The sequence below is a fragment of the Tenrec ecaudatus genome, chromosome 1, assembly GCF_050624435.1.
Source record: "Tenrec ecaudatus isolate mTenEca1 chromosome 1, mTenEca1.hap1, whole genome shotgun sequence".
Classification (NCBI taxonomy): domain Eukaryota; kingdom Metazoa; phylum Chordata; class Mammalia; order Afrosoricida; family Tenrecidae; genus Tenrec; species Tenrec ecaudatus.
The window spans coordinates 159,681,691-159,707,540 of record NC_134530.1 but is presented as its reverse complement, the minus strand read 5'-3'; the positions used below and the strand labels follow the sequence as shown (position 1 = coordinate 159,707,540).

At 38.1% G+C, this 25,850-nt stretch overlaps 1 protein-coding gene across 7 annotated transcripts in view; it reads left to right on the top strand.

The window, feature by feature from the left end:
- Positions 1–24,987, top strand: part of ARNT (aryl hydrocarbon receptor nuclear translocator) — an 84,518-nt gene extending 59,531 nt beyond the window's left edge. For 3 of the 7 annotated variants that reach the window (XM_075561452.1, XM_075561404.1, XM_075561421.1), the window contains 11 exons: positions 273–413; positions 4,449–4,523; positions 6,818–6,969; positions 16,052–16,162; positions 16,319–16,421; positions 16,545–16,668; positions 16,861–16,963; positions 17,350–17,497; positions 21,304–21,466; positions 21,898–22,064; positions 23,023–24,987. In XM_075561452.1, the coding sequence (XP_075417567.1) occupies positions 273–413; positions 4,449–4,523; positions 6,818–6,969; positions 16,052–16,162; positions 16,319–16,421; positions 16,545–16,668; positions 16,861–16,963; positions 17,350–17,497; positions 21,304–21,466; positions 21,898–22,064; positions 23,023–23,112 (1,377 nt within the window). In that variant the 3' untranslated portion in view covers positions 23,113–24,987. The remainder of the gene's footprint in view (positions 1–272; positions 414–4,448; positions 4,524–6,817; positions 6,970–16,051; positions 16,163–16,318; positions 16,422–16,544; positions 16,669–16,860; positions 16,964–17,349; positions 17,498–21,303; positions 21,467–21,897; positions 22,065–23,022) is intronic. The other 4 variants (XM_075561460.1, XM_075561441.1, XM_075561412.1 and 1 more) reach the window with 3 other exon arrangements.
- Positions 24,988–25,850: the final 863 nt, after the last annotated feature.

Sequence of the window (25,850 nt, the reverse complement as noted above, 5' to 3'; positions counted from 1 at the left end):
AAAAAAGAAAATAGTTAAACTTCTTGGTTACTTGATATCATAAATTCTCAATCTGCATAATGAACACAGCCTAGCCGGATAAAAGTACATGAAGGTTTGGATTGAATTAATTTTTTTCTTTTTCTTACTGACTTACTGAAGACTATGTGTATAATTGGAGCTTCTTGAGCTTGTTTTCTTTTTAATTGTAGTTGTCATTTTTCTCCTGTCTGAACTATTCAAGTTGAGAAATTCCTTAAACTGGGAGCCTTATCTCATTTTCTTTTTTTCACTCTCAGGTAACCAGTTCTCCCAACTGTACAGACATGAGTAACATTTGTCAACCTACAGAGTTTATCTCCAGACACAACATAGAAGGAATCTTCACATTTGTGGATCACCGCTGTGTGGCTACTGTTGGCTACCAGCCACAGGTGAGGAGCTGATGTTAGACCAGTGGTACTTGGACCCCTGTTTTCCATGGGCTCTGCTTAGACTGTCCAGTCATATAAATCTAGATATAGCCAAAGTATATTGGCACTAGCTCAAATAAAGGAGAATCCCATCTGTCAGTAGCTAGATTTGTTCTCAGGCCCTACCAGGGTTAGAATCCCATCTGGAGAAATAAGGCTTTTTAAATCATGTAGGAAAAACACATATGACTAAGTTTTTAGTTTGTGTTATTTATATTAATATAGATTAATGCAGAAGTGTTTTTTTTAAATCATTTTATTGGGACTCGTACAATTCTTATCACAATCTATACATACATCGATTGTGTCAAGCACATTTGTACATTTCAGAAGTGCTTCTTAAAATTAGTTATATGCTATGGTCCTTATATAATCACCAAGAAGACTAATAACCCATTAAATATGTAAATTTAACACCATCTGGTGTTACTTTAAAGTGTAATAAGATGAGGCTTTCTGGTCATGTAAAGAATTACAGCCTCCTCCGGCTTCATTGGCCTCTAGCTACTTGAGTCTGAAGAGAGCTTTGGGAACCAGGAAACCATAGACTTGATTTTCACTCGGCTGGAATACTGTGACATAAAATCACTTCTTGATAGAACAAAAAAGTACACTAAAAAAAGTGTAGCCTGAAACCCAAAGGAAAGTTCTACTCTGTCTTACAGGGTCACTGTGAATTGGAATGGACTCGATGGCAGTGGATTAGGTTAGGTTAGTATAATTTGTCTTAAATTTCTCATGTAGTAAGCCAGGTAATTATACCAAAGTTGAGGTATAAATAATTATACAAACTTTTAGCCAGTGTTTACTTCTGGCTGTGACTATTCAAAGAGATCTTAAAGAAGTTTTGAGGATTTAGACTGTGAAATAAACACTTATAAATGTATTTTTAATCAAGATAGTATAAGGATAGACATATAAACCAAAATTGAACAGAATAGCCGATTCCCTTTGGACGCTGGATCCCCGATACGCTGGGCAGTGGAGGGAGGAAGCCCTAGCTCAAGCTAGCTAATAAACTCCTTTTGTCTCTTTTGCATCTCACAAAAAATAAAATTGAACAGAATAGCCTGGACCATCTATTTCCACATTTATGTTCAACTGATATTCTACAAATATGCCGAGACAGTCATTGAGAAGTCTATCCAACAAATGGCCTTGGAATAATTGAATAACCATTTCACCACCCTACCCCACGCACGAAACAAAACAAAACTCACTGCTATTGAATCAATGCCAAGTTATAGCGATCTTGTAGGACAGAGTAGAACTGTCCCCTGTGAGTTTCTTTATAGGAGTGAATATCCCTGTCTTTTCCCACAGAGCGGCTGGTGGTTTCAAGCTGCTGACTTTGCAGGTCACAGCGCAACATCTAACCACTATGCCACCAGTGCTCCCATTGAGACCCTTACCTTATACTGTGTATAACAATTAACCTGAAGAAGTAAATGTAAGAGCTCAAACTAAAATTTCTAGGAGCAAATCTTTTTACCTTGATTTAGGCAAAGATCTCTTTATATTTCACTAAAAGCATAATTCACAAATGAAAAATTGATAAATTGGACTTTATCAGAACTAAAATTTACTCTTAAAGGGAAATAATTTCTGGCTATCATCACTGACTACCCTGACTGAGGTCACAATAAACGGCCCCAGGTAGAATGGGGTATTGTACAATTGCTACCACAATCAGTTTCAAAACATTCTCTTTTTTCTTAAACTCCTTGATATCAGCTTCCCTTTATCTCCCACCTCCCCTTTTGTAACCCCTAGAAACTCTTATTCTACTCATTGTCTCTATAGGGCAATCAATCCAGGGTTCTATGTACCCCCAAAAAAGGAAAACATCACAAAAATTCACGAGGACAACCCACAATGACAAAATACATCTGAGGTAAACCGTAATTGAAAAAGGGAAAACAACACAGAAAAAAGAACAACAGAAAATGTTGAAAACCAGATCAGGCCCAACGTGTATAGAGTGGGGAATCCAGTGACAAGGACCAGTGTTGTACTTAAAAACCATCAGTATGAGACCAAATGGTCAACAATTACCAAATACAAAGATGAGAGGATAATGGGTCAAGGAATTTATAGAGTATTGGAAAGGGAATAAACTGAACACAATGCACAAGACTGTTGATACAATGTGATAAATGTAACTAATGCCACTTAACAAATTGTGTAGAAATTGTCAAGTTGAGGGCCAAACTTGCTATGTAAATTTTTATCAAAAAAGACCAGCCACAAACGGGATTTTGATTTGCAATAATATTCAAAATATATAATGAACTCTTAGGACCTATTGAGTCAGACAACCCATAAAAATAGCGCACAGATTTGAGTAGATATTTCACCAAAGGAGAAATACAAATGGCTAATAAGCACATGAAAAGATGTTCAACTTCATTAGTCATTAGGAAGATCAAATCTAAACCACAATGAGATAAAACTATCTATACCCATTACAGTGGCTGTAATATAAATGATTGATGGTACCAGTGATGAAAATGTGGAGACCCTCATACATTACTGACAAATAAGTTAAATGGCGTAGCCACTCTGTTAGTTTGGGTAGACTAGAGAAACAAATTCATAGACACTCATGTGTATAAGAAAGAGCTTTTATAAACAAGAGCAAATAATTATTGAGAAAGCGTCCCAGCCCAGTCCAGATCAAGTCTATAAGTCCGATATTAGTCCATATGCCCGATACCAATCTATAAAGTCCTCTTCAGACTCACAAAACACATGAAATGATGCCACATGCAGAAACATTACAGGCGGAAAGTCTTGTGGACCCAGTGGCAGTGTAAGCATCTCAGTGCTGGCTGGGTTTCTCTGTGGCTCCTCCTGCTCAGGGCACTAGCCATAGCTCCATGTGTCTTCTCAGCTGGAATGTCCCCCAGGGAGTCAGCTCATCTCCTACCTCCAGGGAGGTAGTTATCTTAGTGCCTCCAAATGAGATCATCAAGTTGCCACCTGATTGACAGGCTAAACTCCACCCCTTCACTCATAAGTTTCAAATTGACAGTAGATTATGTTAACTACCACAGCCACTTTGGAAAACCATTTTGTTTTTATTAAAAAATTAAATGTACCACTTAATCTAGATCTAGTATTCCTACTGCTGAGTATCTACCCAAGAAAAATAAAGGCTCATTCATTCAAATATTTGTACACAAATGTTCATTGCAATGTCTTGTATTCAAAAAACCCCAAACTCACTACTGTTTAATCAATTCTGACTCACCATGACTCTGTAAGACAGGGTAGAACTGCCCCTGTTGGTTTTTGAGACTATAACTCTTTATAGAAAGATTCATCTTTCTTCCTTGCAGTTAGCAGCTCAATGTCTAACCCTCTATGCCATCACGGCTCTTTGTAGCCTATAATTTAAATGTGAATTGATACATAAACTCTACTAAATTGTGGCATATTTCTGCTAGAATATTGCAGAACAATAAAATAAACTATTTCTTGTCGTAGTTGAGCTTCAAAAATACGCTAAGTGAAAAAGGACTTAAGACACTTTATATTACATAATTCCATTTATGTGAAATTTCTAAAAGAGGCAGAAAGCAGATCAGTGGTTGGCGAGGTCAGGGAGCAAGGATAACTAAGTTAGGCTTAAGAGAACTTTTAGAGATAATAAATGTATTCTAAAACTAGATTTTAGTATTGGACAACTATACATTTTTTCTAGAAATCAAATGATGTATTTAGAAGGAGTGAAAGTTATGTGACTTATACCTCCAACTTGTAAAGAAATAGTTATAATATTTTAATGTATAAATAAATGTATAATATTCTGAAATAGAAAAATTCTAGAGACCAGTGACTTAGTAGAGTCTGTCTTTTTTATTTGTTCTTCTACATTTCTTTATAATACTAATATGTAGGCAGGAGAAACAAACTCCAAATTCCTAGCTAATAGGCTAGAAAAATTAGATGTCTATCAAAGTATAATATTTTATCCATTTTTCTTCCTGTTAGGAGCTTTTAGGAAAGAATATTGTGGAATTCTGTCATCCTGAAGATCAACAGCTTCTTAGAGACAGTTTTCAACAGGTAATTGTTCTCCTGGTGTGGATCAAAATAAATATTTATGACTATTTATTGCAATTATTATTTATTGACCACTGATTGATTAAACACTGTGTCAGGCACTATAGTTTTACATTTTTACTACTTAACCAGTATTTTTAAGTAACAGAAAAGGACTAATAATTTGAAACTGGATAATGTACAATGTATTCCAAAGCGATTTGGCTTTGGAATCATCTAATGAGCTCTAGTCAGAGGTTGAGGGCATGGCAGCTAATTGTAAAGTTATCAGTTGGAACCCATAAGCTATGTGCAGTTTGCTTCTGTAAAGATTAGAGCCCTTGGAAACCCTGATGGGCAGTTCTACTGTGTTGTAAAGGGTTTCTGAGTCAGATTTGACTCAATAGCAATGGAGTTTAGAGGTCACTATCTTGTATCCAACTAGCTGTGTCCAAAATGTTGTCTTTAAGCAATTTTTCCAGGTTTTAGCTGAGCTATTTATAGTAGTAGAAAAATTCCTTAGGGAGTTCTTTTATAGATAAGAAAGAAACGATTCTTTAAAAAAAATTTTTTTTAATTAAAAGATCATTTTATTTGGGACTCTTAAAGTTCTTATAAAAATCCATACATACATCAAGAAAGAAATGGTTCTTAATTGTAATTTTTAGACCTTAGCTCCTAGGTTTATCTGATACAAGATAGATTTGACTTTAGTAGTAGCAGTTCATTAATTTATATTAGATAAGTAGTTATCTTAATCCTCAATGATGTATATACTGATACAGTAGATCCAATCATAGTACTTAATGTAGAAGGTCATTAGAAAGTTTAAATAAATTGATGCATACAAAGCATTTATCTAATAATTTAAAAATAAATACTATTTGCTAATACTATTGCTGTTTTGATGTTATGGAGAGAGAATCAATTTTATATTTTCTGTTCCATGATACTAGATACTAAAATAATCTAATACTATATTCTTTTAAAAAGAGGAAAAGTAATATAAGATGAAAAACAAATATACTTTTTTAATGGAAATCTACATGTCTGTTGTAAAAATAAAAATTATCTGTTGTTTTGGAAAGGCAGGATAAAGTGCCACATAAGCTATATGAAGGTAGGTCAAAAAGTATTGCTGCTAGGATTCTAGTTCATATATATGTACATATTTATTTCAAACAAAACATTTTTAAACATGTCACTATAATGGCTACAGACCAGTTCTCTTAGTAACACTTGTTTTAGTCTCGTTAGGGTGCCATCAAATGAGAGATCCAGTTAAAACTGCCTTCTGAGGGGATTTACTGGATCAGTTCCAGTCAAGGTAGGAGGTCAGCTCAGAGGGTGTGAAGGACTGTTTTGGGAGATCCCAACGAGGTAATTTTGCTAGATTTTTTTCAAACGACACAGGATAATCACAGAGGCTTATTATGAAGAAATTTTAAGAAAATAAAAAACAATGTTAGTGAAAATTACCAGAAAGTTGTGCCAAGGAATTATTTCCCATATTGACCGTGCACCTGCTCTTTTTTTGGAAGTAGCAGTGACTGTCCTAGGAGAATTTCATTGGGAAATCTTATTTTATGCATTCTATAGTCCTGATCTTGACCCTTCAAACTTGTTTTGTTTTGAAAACTTGAGCATTTAAAGGTGCCAGATCTAAGTGCTTTGAGAAGACTAAAAGTGCTGTCTTGTGTAAGTCAGAGAGCACAGGATTGTACAGAAAAGGGTTAGAGAGATGGAAACACCATCTTCAGTGTCTTTAGAATTCCAGGTGGAGAATATGTCGAGAAACAATCACTTCAAATAAACAAACATACATACATGTATACAATAATAAATTAATTAATTAATGAACTCAATAAATGAGAAAGTTGCATTTTTAAAAAAACCTCTTCATATTTTGATGTTGAATTAGTGTCTGATTTTATAGCAATACTTTTTGACTTATTTTCATATTCTGTGTTTTTAAACTTAAAATTTTGAGTGCAGACTTGTAAAACTAGCTCAGTCTATCCTTTACTTTACAAGGAAATTGGGGAAGCAGTCTTCTCTCTGCTAGAAATTACTGTTATTCTTGTTTGACTGGAGTGGTCAGGTGGCTAGGAACTTTGGGAAGAAACTTACACAGTAGATCTCCTTTTTATTTAATCACTTTTCCTTCCTATGTTATTTTGTTAGTAACATTGAAAACGGCTGGTGCTTAAAGGACAGTGGGATGAAAGTCAGGATTGTAGAAATGGGATTTTAAATTTTTATTATTTTATAAAGAAAAATTGATGTGCATTTCACTGATGGCATGACGAATTTTTCAGGTGGTGAAATTAAAAGGCCAGGTGCTGTCTGTCATGTTCCGGTTCCGATCTAAGAACCGAGAATGGCTCTGGATGAGAACCAGCTCCTTTACTTTCCAGAACCCGTACTCAGATGAGATTGAGTACATCATATGTACCAACACCAGTGTGAAGTATGTACGGTGAAGGCCTTTTCTAGTGTTGGGATTTCTCAGGGGCCAAATCTGCTTAGCCTTATCAAGCTATGTCCTCCTCTACTCTTCCAGCATTAAACCTCATCAAGGTCAAGTTCCTCATCTTCAACATCTTACAGGATCAGATTTTAACAAACAATACTTTATCAACTAAGTTCTGAGATATGAAGAGCTTATTACAAGTATTTCAGTTTTATTTATTAGCAATTTTGGGGAATAATTTTATCTTTTAATACCAATTTTTTATTGCTCTAATTTAGCAGAATTATTCTCTAGAGCAGTGTCTGCCAACTCTTTCTTTGAAAGACTAAGCAGTAAATATTTTTCTAGGCTCTGGGAGCCATATGGCCTTTATTGTAACTTCTCAATTCTGCTATTTTAGCATAAAAGCTGACATAGATATATGAGTGAACATGGCTGTATTCCAGTAAACGTTTATTAAAAAAAAAAAAAAAGCGGCAATTTAGATTTGGCTTAATGGGCCAAATTTGCCGATCTTAGTTTTAAAGTATAGCTACATTGCAATCTGTTAGTTTCTAGTTCTTCCATAAATCTTTTCTACTTGAACTTGCTTTCTCAGCTTGCTTCTTTTTTTTTTTTTTTTAATAAAACTGCCTTATTGTGATATATCTTGTTTGCCATATAGTTGACCTATGGTTCAATGCAACCATTACCACCGTATTCATTTCACAACATTTTCATTTTCCTTTAGAAGACATCCTGTGTCTACTAACAATCAATCTCCATTTTCATCCCTATCTCTTAGCAACCATAAACCTATTCTTGCTATTTTTTTGCCTGTTTCAGACACTTCACAGAAAGGGAATCATGTAGTACATTGTTTTCTGTGATTGACATCTTTCATTTAGCATGTTCCTAAGGGGCATTTCTTTTCATTGATCAGTAATATTCTACTGTATGCATAAATCATATTTCATTTATTAATTAGTTGAACATTTGATGGGCTTTTTAAAAATTGTGAATAATGCTACTGTATTAATTTCTGTTGAGTTTTTGTTTAGATCTGTGCTAACTCTGTGTTTATCACTTTTGAGGATCTACCATGCTATTTTCTAATGTAACTGCATTCATTTTACATTTCTACTGTCAATGAATAAGATTCTTCTACATCATTGGCAATACTTGCTATTGTCTGTGTTTTTTAATCTAGTTATCCTAATGAGTATAATGTACTCTGTATTGGCCTTGGAACCTATTTTTTTAAAATCAAATTATGAATAATGAGCAAAGATGAACAGTATTCAATGACAAAATTAAATACGTGCCCTCCAACTCCAGTTTTAGAACACCTAACATTTAATTTTCTGGTAACAGTCGATTATAAAATAACGAATTTAAAAAAATGAATTGAGTTAGAATACTACCAGCTTCTCTTAAGCCTCAATTGTATGATCATGGTCATTTTTAAAAATCATTTTATTGAGGGTCATACCATTCTTAACACAATCCATCCATCCATTCATTGTGTCAAGCACATTTGTACATTTGTTGCCATTATCATTCTCAAAACATTTGCTTTCTACTTGAGCCCTTCATTTTTGTTTTTACAACTTTATATTACACATCACTTTTTTTGTTTCTATTTAAAATATTTTAAATTTAAAAGGACTCACATTTCTGAAAATGTGTCGTTAAGTGCCATTGAGTCAGTTGTGGCCCATAGAGACCTTATGCACAACAGAACAAAAAAATGAGCAGTCCTGCACCATCTTCATAATTGTTCCCATGCTCTAGTCCATTGTGCAACCACAGTGTCAGACTATCTTGTTGAGGGCCTCCCTGGTTTTTTGCTGCCCCTCTACTTTACCAAATAGGATGTCCTTCTCCAGGGACAGGTCTCTCCTGACAGCATGTCCAAAGTATGTAAGATGAAGTCTTGCCATACTTGCCTCTAAGGAGCATTCTGCATACTTCTTCCAAGAATTGATTTGTCCTTTTACTAGTCCATGGTACTTTAAATACCCTTCTCCAGCACCACAGTTCAAATGCATGATTCTTCTTCTGACTTTGGTATTTATTGTCTAACTTTCACATGCATATGAGAGAATGAAAAATACCATGGCTTGGTCAGGCACACCTTCACTCCTCCAAGCAACATCCTTACTTTTCATTACTCTAAAGAGGTCTTGTGCAACAGATTTAGCTAGGGCAACACATCTTTTGTTCTCTTGACTGCCGCTTCCATTAACATTGATTGTGGATCCAAGCAAGACGAATCCTTGACAACTTCAACCTTTTCTCCACTGATCATGTTACCTATTGGTCCAGTTGTGCAGCTTTGGTCTTCCTTACACTGAGTTGTAATCCATCCTGAAGGCTACAATACTTGATTTTCATCAAATGCTTCAAGTCTTCCTCGCTTTCAGTAAGCAATGTTGTGTCATCTGCATATCCCAAATTGTTAATAAGCCTTCCTCCACTCCTGATGTCACATTCTTCATAAAATCCAGCTTCTCTGATTATTTGCCCAGCAAACAGATTGAAAAAGGTGTGTGAAAGGGTTATATCCTCTCACAGTAAGCTATGTAGTAGTCCCTTGTTCTGATTTTAAGGCATGTGATAGTCCTTTGTTCTGTTCTTACAACTGCCTCTTGATCCCGGACAGGTTCTTTGTGAGCACAATGAAGTGTCCTGGAGTTTCCATTTTCCACACAGTCGAATGTCTTGGCATAGTCAATGTGGTGGTTATATAATCTGTTGTCAATTTGAGAGGATTTCTTTAGTCTATCTGGATGAACACAGTCAATAAAACACAAGTAGACATATTTCTGGTATTCTCTGCTTTCAGCCAAGATCCATCACAAATCCTCAATAATATTCCTTGTACCATGTTCTATTCTGAATCTGGCCTGAACATCTGGCAGCTCCCTATAAATAGACTGCTGCAACCATTGTTGGATAATTTTCAGCAAAAATTTACTGGCATGTGATCTCAATACTATTGTTCTATAGTTCGAGTATTCTGTGGGGTCCTATTTCTTTGGAATGGTGGCTACAAATATGGCTCTCTTCTCGTCAGTTGGCCAAGTCTTTTAGTTTTCTTGGCATAGCCGAGTAAGTGCCTCTAGTGCTTTGTCAGCTTGTTGAGACTTTTCAATTGATATTCCACTATTTCCTGGAGGCTTGTTTTTGGCTAATGCTTTCAGGGCAGTTTGAATTTCTTCCTCAGCACCATTCGTTCTTGTTCATATGCTATCTCCTGAAATGGTGGAATATTGACTAATTCTTTTTGCTACAGTGACTGTATATTCTTTCCATCTTTGATGTTTCCTACATTATTCAATATTTTGCTCTTTCAATATTGCAACTTGAGGCTTGAATTTTTTCTTGCGCTCTTTCAATTTCAGTATTCTGAGTGTGTTCTTCCCTTTTGGTTTTAACTCTAGGTGTTTGTAATTCATTAGAATATTTGTCTTTTTCTTCTGAAACTCCCTTAGAAAGTTTTTGTTCCAACTCTTTGACTTCATTCTTTCTTCCATTTGTGTTAGCTATTCTGAGATTAAGAGCAGGTCTCAGAGTCTCTTTTGACATACACTCTGCTCTTTTTTCCCTTTCCTGTCTTTTTAATGACCTTTTGCTTTCTTCTTGAATGATGGTCTGGATGCCCTCCCACAGCTCATCAGGTCTTCTATCATTAGTGTTCAATGCTTCAAATTTGTTCTTGAGATGTTATTGAAATTCAGATGGGATAGATTCAATGTTGTCTTGTGACTCTGGTGAACTTGTTTCAATTTTCTCCAGCTTTATCCTGAACTGAACAGATGAGCAATTGGGGTCTTTTCCACATTCAACCCCTGGGCTGTTTTCAGCTGTTGACAATAAGCTTCTCCCTCATGTCTTCCCACAGTTGTAGGCAAATTGATTTCTGTGTATTACGTCTGGGGAAGTCCATGTGTATAGTCCCCTGTTGTTGTTGATACAAGGTATTAGCTATGAATAATTGGGTTTGCTAAATTCTAGGTGATCTTTAATTTCATTTCTATCACTAAGACTGTTTTTCGATCTACTATTCCTTCCTCTTTGTCTCCACTTGTGCATTCCAACTGCTAATGATTATCAGTGCATCTTGGTGGCATGTTTGATCAATTTCTGACAGAAGTTGTTGGTAGAATCCTTCAATTTCTTCACCTCTAGCATTTGCGGTTGGTGAATAAATTTGAATAGTTGTATTGATTTGGTTTCCTCAAAGGCTGATAGATAGAATCCTATCACAGACAGCATTGTAGTTCATGATAGATTTTGCATTGTCCCTTATGATAATGAGTGCCACACCCTTCTTGATTGTGTTATTCTCAGTGTAGTAAATCATAAGATTTTCTCATTTGAAATGACTTGTACCAGTCCATTTCCATTCACTAATGCCTAGGATATTGATCTTTATGCATTCCCTTTCATTTTGACCACTTCTGTTTTCCTTGATTCATATATTCACACATTCCAAGTTCTGATCATTAGCAAAGTTTGCAGCTATTGGACCTTACCTTGTGCCCCATCAGCAAATGATGATGTCAAAGGCTCCACTCCCACAAGCTTTACCTCACTCACATGACCATGGTCAACTCCATTCCAAGAAATTAGCTTCTCCTCCGTCTCATTTTGAGTGCTCTCCAACCTGAGGGGCCCATCCCCCCGGCACTTTCTTGGACAATGCTCTGCTTCCATTCGTTAGGCCTTTAATATCTGACATTATTTCGAAACTATGCATAAGGTTTTCAGGGGCTCATTCCTCTGAAGCGGGGAGCCAAGTTCTTGGTTTTCTGTTCTTATCTGGAAGCTCCATGGAAACCTGTTCACTTTAGGTGACCCTGTTTACAGTTGAAATACCAGTGCTATAGGCTCCAGCCTCATTGCCACATAAAAGCCACCACAGTACAACAGACACGTGGTGGTGTAAAAATGACTTCCCTAATTTTATGTAATTTTTTCTACTCTAACTTGATTAATTTTTAGTAGTTAGCTTTAATCGATATTCTTAATAGAAAACTTGAAGAGTATTCAAAACAATAGAAAGAGACTAGTGTTTTCTAATGCTTCCATATACTTTTAGTTTTTTCTTATACAAATTTTGATCAATGGACATATACATTTATTCATTTGAGCACATTCTTATAGGAAACAAATTAAGAAAAAAGTTTGAAATGTCATTATCTTTTAGAATATTATTCTGAAATGAGTATATTCTGGTTGAGACGTAAAGATTTCTCAGTTGAATTAATCTATTAGCCATTTCCTTACACTCAATACTTAGATGCACTGTCTGATAGTAAGGGTTTACAGTTGCAGGTAGGAAACTCTTTTAGGACTTGTTACTTAACTGAGAAAGGCAAGTCCTGTGTTATAGAAGCTAGAGATGATTTTCCAGAAAGGGAAAGCTTAAAGTATATAGATTGTTTCTCTCAGTTTCATAGATGGAGAGAGCTGCAGTAGCAGCAGGAGCAACATGGATAGATAGTTGCTGTGCTGGAAAGCCTTTATAGTCAGAGGTGCAGGTTTCCTGTTTTAGTGGCTGGTTGGTTGCCTTTGGTAGGTTTATATCAGAGGTATGGTCTCCCCAGCTTGTTAGAAGTACTATTAGTTTTCGGCTCAAGCAGTCAAAATAATAGCATCTTATATATTTAAGGAATTAATGCGATTCTGAAGAACCTTTTCTTTAGCCAGGTAGACACATTTACCATATGAAGATTTAGTTCTTTCAAAATAAAAAGAGAACAAATCCTTAGACTTTAGTTCTCTTCAAACATATAGTTAGCAGTATGTCTCTCAGACTCAATTGCACTTTGAAATTCAAGAAGTAGAAGTGATTTTTCTCAGTGACATTGTGAGCTCAAACCTTCTTAAGAAGCTCTGCTGGTGTTGTGTGGTAAGCACTGTGTTGCTAACTACAAAGTTAGCAATTCAAACTCATTCAGTGAGAGAAAGGTGAGGCTATGTGTTCCTATAAAGATCCCCAGCCTCAGAAATTCACCAGGGCAGTTCTGCTCTGCTCTGTAAGGCTGCTATATATCAGAATTGGCTCAGTAGCATTGAGGTGTTTTTGTCCCTCCTGTTATGGAAGAGGATGGGGGAAGTAGTGAAGGCAGATAAAAGAATTGCCAAATGGCATTTGTGCCCTGCCCTTCTCCAGATGCTGCCTCAACCGATGCCATAAACTGATATCGCTCCTCATTGTTTTCTTACTACTTCACTGATCCCTGGAGATAGTAGGTCATCTTAAAAGTCAACATTAGATATTAAGCTAGATATTAGAGCCAAAAAGTTCCCTTTTTCTAGGTATTTGGTAATTATAAGATCCAGACAGGCCCCAGGATGGCCAGCTTCTGTTTGCCCTTTACTGGGCTTCAAACTGGTTCTGCTATGGCCAATGGAGTGAAATGGGAGCAGATCTGAGTTTTCAGTTTGAGTGATTCTTCACAATAAACAGAATAGGATAAATTATGGGTCAGATCCCTGGAATGAGAGACTTTGAAGAACCCTTTCAAGCACTGGATAGATAAGATTGATTATTGGAAGGCTGTGGAAGATTCACACACATTCAAAGTGGTAGGCTGCCATCTTTGATTAAAGTGCTCTCGGGGCTTCGCTAGTTTTGCAGCCCTGCTTTGATGTTATGTAAATTTGTCTTCACTTTGAAATGATTGAATCAGCCCTTACAATAAATTCTTCATCATAATCATCTTTATTTGCTACATGGGTAGCTTAGAGCTTTTTCTTGCAGTGAAGAAGGCAAACTAAGAACTATATGCAAGGGGTGCCATACAAGGCAGAGACACACTATTTGTGGGTCTCTACAGCAACAAGGACAATGACAATTTTGCTAGTGACAACTTTGATGTGGGAGGGGATAAGGGCTACATGACTTTTAGAGTACTGAGGAGGAGGACCAGGGGAAATGTCAAGTATTACCCCCTGGGGAGCCACCATAGATCAACCAGAAGTGGATCACTACATCATATATAATCAAGTCCAAGTGAGCCTATGTGCTCATGGGCACCCGCATCCTCTACCCTGTGATGGTGGAGCTGGAGGAAGACAGATTCCTTGCTCTTCGCCATGAAAGAACACATCATCATTCACCATCATCAGACAAAAGCTTGCCAGTCAGAAACTATGAAGACTGGGGAATAGGCAAGCTCATCGTTACTGACTAAGCTGGAATTATCTGCCCCTTCCTAATCCTGTTCCTGCTTTTTTACTCTTGTTTTCTTTTTCCCTATTCTTGTATATGTATAGGTTATAAAATACCTTTCAGCTCTTAAGGGGGAAATAATTAATGTGTATCAGTTCTAAGTGATCTACAGATTCTCAAAGACACAGAAGCAGATCTCATTTGTAATCCAGGGACTGCCTATACATATAGCTCTACCTTTAATTAGTTTATAAATATTCATCAGAAATACTTTATTACCAACAATTTGTCCAGAGGACTAATAGACCACACAAACTTTAGTCTCCACAACCCTGAGACCAGAAGAACTAGATGGTCCCGTTACCACTACCAAGCCCTTTGAAACAGATTGTATTAGAAGATCCTATGTCGAGGACCTTCTATTAGAGTCCTCCTATTAGAGGACCTACGTAGTGGATCAGAGCTCAAAATCACAAAAAGCCAAGGTTTATTGGTCTGATAGAGACTGGTAGTGGTGAAGTCTATGGTTCTTGGTCATCAAGCATCCAGAGCTCAATTTTCAGCCAAACAATAGAGCTACAAGGTGACCATTCAGCTTTTTGAGGTAACAAGGATAGGGTTTTCTCCAGAGACAAAAGTTCAGAAGGCACAAAGCAGTTAGGAAAGTAGGAGAAATTAAAACTGGAAACACTGGGAAGAAGTGAGATGAAGGATGTTATATTTTGAGGATTGTAATCAGTGATAAGAGCTATTGATTAAGAAAAAGAACTATTGATTGGAAAACTTGGTTTGCTTTGTAAAACCTTCACCCAATTCACAATAAAAACTTTTAGAAATTCATTACCAATGAGCTCCAATGGCCTAAATAGTTAAGCATTGCCTGCTAACTAAACGGTTGACAGAAAAGAAAAAAAAAAGGTTGACAGAACCCAGCCAGCTACTCCTTGGGAGGAAAACCTGATCTACTTCTATGATGACAATAGTCGAGAAAACCCTGAGGTGGTTCTGCTGTGTCACGTGGGTCAGCGTGAGTTAAAAACCGCTTGATGGCATTTAACAAAATATCCGAGCACCAAAAGGGAATTGTAAAAGTAATCAGAGACCAATCCATATTGATCGCGTTATGTGATAGAGCTTCAAAGTCCATGGAAATTTGCTATTATCATTTAATTCCATCTGTCCATGAACTTTTTGAAGCCCTTGGTACGCCCTAATATCACGGTCAGTTGTGTGTTAGGCTGCTAACTGCAAGGTCAACAGTTGGAAAGCACTAGCCGCTCTGTGAGAGAAAGACAAGGCCGACTCCTGTCAGCAGTTCACAGTCCTGGAAACCCACTGGGGCAGTTCTACTCCATCCAGTAGGGTCACTGTAATAAGTCAGCATCAACTCGATGTGGGTTTTTTGTTTTATTTTTTCTAGAGAGCTTACAAAGTCACATATAATAAACACTTAGAATTGTCTTTGTGGAGCATAGTTATTACTTTCAGTGATTTAAAATCTCCTGGGAAAACTTTCAGGGGTTAATTAATTTGTTGGCAGGTATTCTAAGTTGATGTCCTCAGGTAACCCACATTTACACAGTTATATCAACTATTGAACAATTTATCCCTCAAAGTTTCCCTGTACCAGTCCTTAGTTCTGTATCTGTTTCCCTCCCTTTCTTTCCTTATCCCCCTCTTCAGTGCACATGTACATAGGTAATACCTGCCCACCCCCAACTATGTATTAAGTACCCAGTGCTGTTAGAACCTGAACAGGATGAACCCTTGGGCTGAAACTGAGGCCATGAGTTACTTGTGTGATTGATTTTTGAAGGGGGGTTTTATTAGTGATTATTTTATAGAACTTTATGTACAAACAGGGTCAGATTCTTTTTTTTTTTTTTCCCTTCTGTCTATTCTCTCTTTTCCCAGGAACTCTAACCAGGAACCACGACCTACACTTTCCAGCACAATCCAGAGGCCACAGCTAGTTCCCACAGCTAATATACCTTTAGAGATGAGCTCAGGACAGCTGGCATCCAGGTGAGATAGAGTGAGAGAATCATTTATTGGACAAGTAACTAGCTCGGGGTAGCTGGCTGAAGTCCCATTTTTGTTTGTTTTTTAAAGTGTCCCCAGTTTCTTTCATAAAATCATCTTTTTGCCCCTTTCTCTCTTTAACTGACCTGTAACTTATAGGCAACAGCAACAGCAAACAGAACTGGAAGTGGTCCCAGGCAGAGATGGACTGGGCAGCTACACTCATCCCCAGGTGTGTTTGTTTTCTTCTCTGAAGAGGATGGTGAGCATTTCCTTTAAAAATATCCCAGTGCCAATTAAGAGTATGTGAATCTGTGTAAGGCTTGGGGTTTAGGATTCTCCTATTAAGACCCTCATGGTTATTTTTTATCATGATGTTCCACAGGTTTCAGTTCAGCCTGTGATAACCACAGGGCCAGAACACAGCAAACCCCCGGAGAAGTCAGATGGTCTGTTTGCCCCAAATAGAGATCCAAGATTTTCGGAAATCTATTCGAACATCAGTGCAGGTATGGGTCTTCCTCAATTCTCCTGTAAGTTCTCGTTTGAATCTCTTATTGATGGTCCGACTGCTGCCCAGCCAATAATTTTCCAACATATTTCCACATAATCATAATACCTCATAAATAAATAGGAACTTGCTGGAACTAATAACTACAGCCCCTTGACTGGCCCTCCCCCCGACTCCTTTTGGTCCACAGATCAGAATAAAGGCATCTCTTCCAGCAATGTCCCTGCCACCCAACAGCTATTCTCCCAGGGCAGCACATTCCCTCCTAACCCCCGGCCGACAGAGAACTTCAGGTGAGCCCCATATGTGTGTGCTGCTTTACAAGGCCCTGAGGGATTCAGTTGATGAATCCAAGTGACATCCTTCATTGACTTTCTCTGATGATCTCAGACAAAGCAGTGGAACTTATAGGGCCTAGGGTGATGCAAGCTGCTTTTCTTCTTCTCTTGCTTTGCACCTGTCCCATTGCCTTGTTCCAGGTTGCAGTTCTGTTTGTCCTGGTCAGTGTGTGACTGTCAGTCTTCCTTGTTTTTTTCCCCAAATGCTGTGATCAAGCTTTTCTTAACTCCAGGGAAGTCACAAGGGGACCTAGAGATAGTACTATATTATCTTTTGGCTCCTAGCTGTTAAGATAAACCAACCTTTTAATCCTTTTACTCGGCTATTTGTTCACTCCTAGGAATAGTAGTCTGGCCCCTCCTGTAACCATCGTCCAGCCATCAGCGTCTGCAGGGCAAATGTTGGCCCAGATTTCTCGCCACTCCAATCCCACCCAAGGAGCAACCCCAACTTGGACCCCTAGCACTCGCCCAGGCTTTTCAGCCCAGGTAAATCACTTCATTTGGCTGTTCTTCTACATTATGTTTTGTATTTTTGTCAATCTCAGATATCTTTGCTCTAAATTCCTCTCCATTCCTTCAGTTACCTTCTTTGTTAGAACAGATTAAAAATTTAAAGTGTTCTCCAAAACCAAACTCGCCATTGAGTTATTTCTAATGGGACAGAGTAGAACTGCCCTATGGATTTCAGACTATAAAATCTTTACAGAAGCATAAAGGCTCATCTTTCTCCCATGGAGTAACTAGTGAGTTTGAACTGCTGACCTTGTAATTAGCAGCCCCGAGTGTCATAATCCCTTAGGACTTACTTACCCACTTTACATCAGAATTGTCAACTGATTTTCAGGCCTTTACTCCTTCAGATAAGTTCTAGGAAGTTTGTACTTTGTGATACAGGAATAAAGGAGATAATTAAATCCTAATTTACATTTAGTAATGTATATGTACCCCAAAAACTTACTGAAGAGTTCTTAAGTATGATCTATTTTAAATATGATAAAATATAAAGCAAATAGTCTCAAAAATGAAGATAAGTCATAGAGTATTGCTACAAAATATGGAAATCTTTATTAAACAAAAATATCAAAATGTAAAGCTACAATTTTTTGGCATGTCCTTCATTTAGGTCTATATGTTTTAAAAACTTGATTGGGATGGTTTTATTGACATTCACATATCACATCACACAATTTAATGGTTTAAATATGTTAAAAGAGTTGTGCAATCATTATCACAATCAATTTTAGAACATTTTGTTCAATTTTGTACTTCCCATTTCCCCCATTATTAACCCTAAAAAAATGTTTAGCCCAGCTATTGTCTCTATAGATTTACCTATCTGGAATTTCATATAAAGATAAAAAAATGAAAAAACTCACAATAACAAAATAAAACAAAAATCTCAATCAAAAATAGGAAATAATAACTAGAACAAATTTCAAATGGTTCAAAAAAGAGAACAAATGATTAGATGTTAAAATCTAACGTAATTACATCTTCATTAAACTACTTTCCAGTGCACTTACCTGATAAGCAAGACAAGTCATGTGGGGATGCTGAAAATGGATTCGGAGCTTTCACTCTCACGCATAGCCTTCTGCAAACCAAGTACTCAGAAGTTAAGCTCTAACACAGTTCCTTCCCTGGTCTTGGATTGTATTAGGCCTATGTAGTTCTGAAGTGGTTGTGAGTTAGATTGCTAGCCACAAGGTCAACAGTTTGACACCATCAGCTGTTCTGTGGGAGAAAAATGAGGCTTTCTAGTCCCATAAAGAGTTATAGTCTCAGAAACCCACAGGGACAGTTCTACCCTGTCCTGTAGGGTCACTATGACCAGGATTCTGGGTGGAGGGAGGCTTTGAGTTGATTAAAAATCATCTTCCCAATATCCTACTACAATAGTGCTAGCTTAATGCTATTTCTTACAAGCACATGGCTGATTTCTATGCAGGCCGGCAACCCTTATCTATAGGAGCAGACATGTTGCTATTGTTCTCCCTGCTCAGAGGACAGTCTGCCTGCCCCCAGCACTGGTGTTAGGTTACTCCCCTAATGAACTCAGGGACATCTAGGTTAGGACACTGCCCAACTTGTTATGTATGTGGTTGTTTAGCTAGGGGGCTTGCATGTCCCAAGAGACTCTAAATCGATGAAAGAATGCATTCATTTTCTCTCTCAATCCTGACCCCATGGAGAAGGTGAGCACACTATATTCTTTGTCTCTTTTATTTCTTAATTATACAACCATGCCTTAGAAACCCAATCAGTTGTGGGAGACTGGCTTCCTCTCACACCTTGTAAGCATTCTTTGAGTTTGGGGAACAAAAAGAAGTCCTAATGGCAAAATCAATGCTGCAGGGTGGATGGATAAAGTTTCCCCAAGAAATTCTTGTAGAACAGCCCTTCAAACCTTGCAGAATGAGCAGCTCCATTATTGTGATAGGAAAAAACCCCTTGGTACAACTTTTCTTGCCTTTTTCTCACCAGTGCTATTTTGAAGTTTCTTTAAAAGTCCTATCTGATAAGCCCTTGTGGTTGTCCTATGCCCTTCAAGAAAATCCATCAAGATTACTCCCTTGGGATCAAGAAAAAGATTTGCTGTAATCCGCTGAACTGACTTCTCTGATTTGAAATAAACTAGCTCAGTAGATCCCCTCACTGTTTTAATTGGTTCTTGCTCTCTGAATCATATTGGTAAATCCAAGACTCATCCCTGGTGATGATTCACTTCATTAAATTAACTTTGATCTTGCTTAAAAGATGAATGGAAAGGTCAGCTCTTTGAGTTAGCTGATCTTCGCATAGAGTATTGTTTGCACCCATTGAGCCCAAAGTTTGTTGAGGCCAAGATGTGTACTTAAGATAGTGATGACTGGTCGTCTTCCACCAGCTCCTGACCTTCAGCTACAGTTTTCTCATTCGTCAAGGTTGACACTTGCCTCTCTTGTGGCTTATCTTAGATGTCTTCCCAACCTCTCTTAAAGCACTCAATCCATCCAAAAACTGTTGTTTTATGTGGGATGCCACTTTTATAAACTTCTTGCAAAGCGTCTGTGATTTGGGAAAAAGTCCACTTGAATTTTGTTAAACTTGTTTTCCCTATGATACAAAGGTATTCTAAACACCCCAATGAGACTAAAACAGGTATTTTACTGAAGGAACTTTTCCTAATAGCAGTGCTTTTTAACTGACCCTCATTAATACACATACACATTTATGTTGTGTAAATATTTTACATAAAAATGCCTAAGTCACATCAGACAGTGTAATATATGACAGAATAATAATAATTTATGAATGATGAAGGGTTCATGAGGTAGGGGAGAGTAGGGAGGGAGGGGGAAAATGAGCAGCAGATATTAAGGTTAAGGGCTCAAGTAGAAGGCAAATGTTTTGAGAATGATGATGGCAACAAATGTACATATGTTCTTGACACAATGGATGTATGTATGGATTGTGATAAGAATTGTATGAGCCCCCAATAAAATGATTTTTAAAATGCCTAAATCAAAAGCAGACTTTGAATTGCTATCCAGTATGATATCAATTATATTAAAATATATATAAGAAAATAAGCACTGAAATGATTTATCAAAAAATGTTAATTATGGTCCACTGATGGTGAAATTATTAAGTATGATTCTTATTTTTAAAATTTTTTCATTTCCAAATATTCCTTACTCTTAGGGTAATTTTTTTTCTTTTTTAAAAGATGTTGTTAGGAACATATGGATGCAATGCAGACTAAATAATAAAATGATACAAGTGTTTTTCCTTACATTTAATATTCTGCCGTTTTGAGTGCCTCTAGTTTTTATGTAACTTTATAATTTATAAAGTATTTATCTTTACTTCTTATGACCTTAAATGTATGGTTTTATTAATCCTATAGATCTTTAATTTTTGTACTTTATCACAACTCCCTAAAAAATAGTAGTCTATAAATAAAAGAGAAACAAATAATTAGAATAAATAAAATTTAAATTAAAAAAAGAAAAGTCACAGAGCTAAAAACTCTGAGGTAAATAAACATGGTTTTCAATGGCTTTAAAAGGAGGAAAACTAAAATTGAAACTGATTTAAATTATTTTGAGACACAAACTAGTTTCAAACGTAGGGGGAAAGTAGTGTCAAGGAGTTATGGAGTTAATAAAAACAACGAGGCAAAGACAATAAGTGAAGAACTTGATTCCAAAGTTTGCACCAAATTGACCGAGGGCTTGACTCTGTTGGGAATGGTGTGTGCCATCATGGTAATACCTTATTTGCTGATTCCAATCCCCTCTCTCCTATAGCAGGTGACTTCCCAAGCTACAGCCAAGACTCGGTCTCCCCAATTTACTGTGGGCAACTTTCAGACTCCATCCTCTTTTAGCCCCATGTCCCTCCCTGGCGCTCCTACTACATCACCTGGTGCTGCTGCTTACCCCACCCTCACAAACCATGGACCCAGCTTTGGTGAGTTCAGATCAGGAGATGGTAAAGGAAGATTGTGCTACTAAAGGGAAAGAACGTGACGGTTAGCATTGTTTATCTGTGTGCTGGGTGCACTAACCTCTTTGTAGGGAAAGGGTGGCAGTCTGTTTGTAATTGAAGACCCACTCCTGTAAAAACCATTTCAGTACTTACATCCAATGCATCTAAGTTACTATAAATTTAATAAGATGCAAACTAAATATAAATGAACATTGGACTCTTTGGAAAAACTACTTAGAGAAGAAAGGGAAATTTGAGACTGAGTTTAAGATAGAAGAGGTTATTAATTGGCAGAGAGATGGACAGAAGGTATTCTAGTTAAATTAATGGCTTGCATGTATTTGTACACTAGTTTCTCATATCCAGTGGAGTTCATAGATTGAAATTGTTATTCCTCTTTGTGGTATTTCTAGCTCCTGAGACTGGACAGACTGCAGGACAATTCCAGACACGGACAGCAGAGGGTGTGGGTGTCTGGCCACAGTGGCAGGGCCAGCAGTCTCATCATCGTTCAAGTTCTAGTGAGCAACATGTTCAACAAGCATCAACACAGCAACCTGGGCAGCCTGAAGTCTTCCAGGTGAGCGGGAGAAACTCAGACTCTGGGAGGAAAAGGGTCAGGGCAGAAAGGTAGATAAGGAAGCATGCATAGATGGAGGGGATTGGTCTAGATCAGTGGCTCTCAACCTTCCTAATGCTGCGACCCTTTAATATAGTTCCTCACATTGTGGGGCCCCCCCAACCATAAAATTATTTTCGTTGCTACTTCATACCTGTAATTTTGCTACTGTTATGAATCAGGCGGTCCCTATGAAAGGGAGGTTCGACCCCCAAAGGGGTCGCAACCCACAGATTGAGAGCTGCTGATCTAGAGTGTGTCAGAGAAGACAGAAGGGACCTGTAGAGATAAATGTCACTAATTGGAAAAATTATGAACTTAGGGTGCTACACGACCTTTAACCCAGACCAGGCAAAGTTAGTGATTTGAATCAAGCACACAAAGATGCCAGAGGAAATGATTTTAACCCATTCAAGAGCCACATCGCCATACCAGAGTAGCCCTGGATAGAAAATTGGCAGGACCCAGGCTAAAAAATCTGAAATACAACATACTGCTTATAGCTGTAAAGATTAATTTGCATAAGTCCTGGGGTCTTGTAAGGGTAAAAAGAGTAATATTAAGCAGACAGAGGCTAAAGGATGATTGAAAGAAGGCAAAACAGGTGTTGGTGGAAAACAGATAGGATAAAAAGTATGCTTTCTGTGTCCATAGGAGAGTATATGAAACATGGCAAGCAGGTTTCAAAATACTGAAGACTGAAAAAGAAGGAACATGTGGAATTATAGGAGGAGACAGAGAAGGGACTAAGAAAAGACCTGTGATCTTAAGGAGTGTTGGAGCTACTAGGAATAGGAGAGTTCAGTAGAGCAGGGACTTTGGGCATCAGGAGCTGTGGTGCTCCGGGCGTGTTGAAATGAGCATCATACCTCCAGGGATCCAGTTGTGCGACTCAAATGTACTCTTTTTCTCTCATTAGGAGATGCTGTCCATGCTGGGAGACCAGAGCAACAGCTACAACAATGAAGAATTTCCTGATTTAACTATGTTTCCCTCCTTTTCAGAATAGAACTATTGGGGTGAGGATAAGGGGTGGGGGGGAGAAATCACTATTTGTTTTAATAAGCAAATCTTTCTGTAAACAGAATAAAAGTTCCTCTCCCTTCCCTTCCCTCACCCCTAATGTGTACCCCTTTCCCTTCTGGCTTTCCCCTAGCCTTCCTGCCTCTCTGAGATAACATTTATAAATGCAATGGAATGAGGGCCCAAGGCTTTTGGAGCCCTTTAAGAAATTGAGGCTAGACAAGGTTAAAAATGCCATTTTAAATGTTTCTTGACCAGAGATCTGTGCCGAGATGGTTTGTGCCAGGTTCAAGGGGCAGGTTAGAGGGATCTGACGTCTAGTATATGTCTTGGATACTATGGCATGTTTTTGCAAAGAAATTCTGAATGGGATGGAGGAGAAGAGAAAGGCCCTTAGAAGAGAAAGGCCCTCATCTTTGAGGACTGTGAAGCATGGTAGGTGTATGTGGGGTTTAGGAAATGAGCATAGGCACTTTCTGCTGCCTGTGAGCAATTCCTCTGGAATAGAAACTTGTGAATAGGGGTGGAAAGAGAGAGAGAGAGAGTGTGTGTGAGTGAGTGAGTGAGTGAGTGAGTGAGTGAGTGAGTGAGTTTGTTTCTTCCTTTTCTCCCTATTAGGGAGTTATGCAAAATTTGTCCCAGAGTTTGTGTTTCTGTGTGTTTTTCAAAGAGTCCTAGGAATTAAATCTTCCAGGTATTTCCTCTTAGTGTTGCAGCCAAAGAATATTTAAATAAATGTCTTTGCTGCACTTGCCCAGATAATATGCAACTGTGAGCAAATGTATAAAGTCTTCTGTTGATAGGTTGGTCTCTTGTCAAACATATTTAATGATAAGGCTGGGTCATTCCTGCTATGGTGCTCTCACCTGATATGAAAGATCTGCAAATATTATAGAAATGGGCTGGCAAGATAAACACTTTCAGAAACCCCAGGCTTGGCCATGAAGACAATGCTGCATTTTCTGTCAGAATCACATATGATGTGTGTTCTGTAGAGATTATTTCTGCATGGAAACTCAATTTTTTGGATTAACAGTCTGAGCAAAAATCACACTGTTGGGGTATACACCAAATACCAAGCCCTTTTGCAAAGTAGCTTCTTTTATCCCATCCTCAGTGTTAGTCTGTCAGGAAACGGAGATTCTCTCCTACACTCTGGCGCTTTCCTCCGCTCTCTGTCCAGTTGGGGATTGGATGTTGCTCTAGAGGACGAGTACAGTAATCCCATGTGTCTGATGGGGCCTGGACTCCATCCCAGCAGGGTCTCTGTAGCCATACAAATGCCCCTTTCCTTCTTTACCTTCCTCAGGTAACAATCGTGTGTAACCGCCTTTAAAAAAATTGATTCAGGCCAGTTTCTTATATGCAAGACTGATGAGCAGGAGAAGACATGAAATGTAGCCATAGGGGACTGAGGAGCACAGACGGCCTTGGAGAGGCTACGGGAATGCCGTTTACTGAGTTTCCCTCCTCCTTGTCTCCAATCTGGTGCCAGGTAACGGAGTAGAAAAGGAGACAGTTTATTTTTTTATTCTATGTGCACACATACAGTATACATATATATTTATACCACAATTTTAAGAACCAAAAAGTTGAGTTTCCAATGGAATCCTTGTTTTATAATAATCGACTTTTTAAATGTGATCAAAACTATAATATTGTACAGTTATTATAGGGCTTTGGGGGGAAGGGTGGGAGAAGATACTCTGGGGGTTTTGTTTCTGCTTTTCCTTCAGGGTTTTATTTTTGATTGTTTGTTGGCCGTTTCTGTACTGCCGGCATCTGTGCTGAGCTTTACAGGGGCAAAAATAATGACATGTAGCAAAGATTTTAAAACAAAATATTTTTTCCTTTTGTAAAATTTCTTGTGTTGTGTTATCTTGATTGCGGCTTACCATTCCTTCACAGTTCCTAAACAGACGTCCACATATAGACAGATTCCTTTACTTGAGCTCCACACATGCAAAAATAAAGCACAAGGTGACTGTAATTTCAGGAATCAGACATCACAGGGTTCTGATGGCTCATCACTCCTCACCTCGATTGTCCTCCTGATCATGACGCATCTGGGTAAAATCATAAAACCAGAAACTGACATTCTGACCAAAAACGGTCTCAGGACCTTGTCCACGTACGTCCCTGGGAGAGGGGAAAGAGTTGGGACTTGAGACCACTAGGCATATCTGGATTCTTTCTCCTACCAGCTCCTCTTCTGGATTAAAAGGCATTAGTGCCCACTGCGATCAAGTCAGACTCATAGTGACACTATGGGACAGAGGGGAACTGCTCCAGGAAGTTTCTGATGTTCATGGGAGCAGACAGCCTCGTCTGTGGAATGGCTGGTGGGTTCGAACCATGGACTTTGCAATAAGTGGCCCAGTTGTGTGCTACCAGTGCTTTTCAAAGGAGTTAGTCTGGGCCTGGTTTCTCTGTAGAATCATGTCATCCGTTAACTAATCATACAAACCATAAGCATCATACTATATTCCTGAGGGTTTGTGCAGCTGAGCTAATAATGGAATCTAGGACCCCCAATGTATTATATTTTCAATCCCCAGGGCCTGAGTCCCCCCCCCCCATGTCTGTTTATGGAAGAAAATGGAATCGGGTGTGGTTTGGGCACTGAGTTAGACTCTCATGATCTGTCACATGCCTGGATGTTGGAAGCATTTAGGGAAGCTCATGTGACTGGACCCAGATTGGGAATTTTAATCATCGAGGTCA